Source organism: Cebus imitator, unplaced genomic scaffold (assembly GCF_001604975.1).
Source record: "Cebus imitator isolate Cc_AM_T3 unplaced genomic scaffold, Cebus_imitator-1.0 Scaffold2, whole genome shotgun sequence".
Classification (NCBI taxonomy): Eukaryota; Metazoa; Chordata; class Mammalia; order Primates; family Cebidae; genus Cebus; species Cebus imitator.
In genome coordinates, this window is record NW_016107317.1 from 615,164 (window position 1) to 616,685 (window position 1,522).

Consider the following 1,522-nt stretch of genomic DNA (forward strand, 5'->3'; position numbering starts at 1 on the left):
TGCACAAGCGTTTGTGTAGTCATTCGTTTTCATTTCTCTTGGGTATGGGAGTGGCCAATATTCTGAGCTAACAACTATCAAATTGTTTCCCAAAGTAGCTGCACCATTTTACATTCTTAGTTTTTGTTTTTCGGTGTTTTAAATAAAGAACCTTTAGAGTTTCCTCAGCGTCCCAGAGAAGCGCCTGCTCCCGGCATGCCGCCTTCAGGGCTGCCTCCACAGAGCCCCAAACTCCCCTCCCCGCCCTGCCAGGGCCTGGCACCTAGGAACCAAAACATCAGGTCAGGCGCACTTTGGGCCTGCAGCCCGGCCCCGCCTCCTCCGCGCTAGTAGGCAAAAGGAAAACAGCGTCCCCTTGCTGAGGCTATGTGGACGTTGTAGTTTTTTCCCCAGTCAGCAGCGCAGAGACTGCGATAAGAAAAACCACAATTCCCAGAACACTATGGTGCTACGGCAGCCGAAGGGGCCATTCCGCGTGCAGCCTTCCCGCCCACTTTCAGGTCTCTGCGGCTCTCCAGCGCGTCTGTAAACACCCAGAGACTGTTATGGAGGGGGAGGAGGAGGCGGCGGCGGCGGTGGCGGCGAAGGGAGGCGTTTGGGGCCGCCTCCAGGGTCCGCTTTGCCATTCCTGAACTGGTCCCTAGTCCCCGTGACTGTGGCATCAGGGAAGCGAACTGTTAGGCGAGAGGAGGAGGCAGCCAGAACCATATCCCCTTCTTCCTCGGGGTTGGGGGACGGGCTGGGCCAGCTGAGCCGGGGGAGGACTCCGGGAGGGAGTGCCTGGCCGGGCCGGCCTGTCTGCCGAGATGGATGACAGTAAGGTAAGTATTGTGGTTTTCACGCGCCGCCGCCTGCTTGTTGCTCAATGCTAGTCCCGCGGCTGAACCTCCGCTGTGTAGTCCATGCCAACACCCAACAGACACCTGCCTAAAACATCCCTGCGCCTCTCCAGTCACTGCCCGAAGGTACCCAGCCGGGAAATCAGGGAACACCGGGGATCCGTTTTTCCAGGAAGGGCCCTGGAAAATTTTCACTCCCAGGCAACCCTGTTTACTAGCTTTTTAGGTAGTGGAACCCCTAGTCCTTAACTTCCCTGTCGAGATAAGTGAAGAAACTACTGTGCTTTTTCTTCTTGCACTCTTTTGCTGCCTCTTACCCTGTCTCCCGTTTGGAGACTGTAGTGCACCCTGAACCAGCCTTATTCCCCTTGACGGTTCCCCTTTCTTTTCTCAGGCTCCCTTACTCAATGCCCCATTCATATAATCAGTTCACTCCCACTCTGAGGTATTTTCCTGTGGTTGGTTGGAACACTGCTAAGCTCCTGTTGCTTTTTGGCCAGTCTGGAGTTTAACCTCCTCTGGGAAACCTTCTCTTAAAAAATAGTGATTTTCTTCTTGTTAACCTTAACATCCCATCACTATTCGATTTCCCTGTAAAAATCGCTTACTTTATGATTGTAAGATAATAGGTAATGTTCATTATTGGTTAATCCATATAGTTTATCTGTGTATAGCCTTTTTTT

The 1,522-nt window shown here is 52.7% G+C and overlaps 1 protein-coding gene across 1 annotated transcript in view; it reads left to right on the top strand.

Moving 5' to 3' along the window:
- Window positions 1-455: 455 nt before the first annotated feature.
- CREBL2 (cAMP responsive element binding protein like 2) overlaps window positions 456-1,522 on the top strand; it is a 25,255-nt gene continuing 24,188 nt past the window's right edge. Inside the window, exon 1 of the mRNA XM_017528033.2 lies at window positions 456-821. Within this exon, the coding sequence (XP_017383522.1) occupies window positions 807-821 (15 nt within the window). The 5' untranslated portion in view covers window positions 456-806. The remainder of the gene's footprint in view (window positions 822-1,522) is intronic.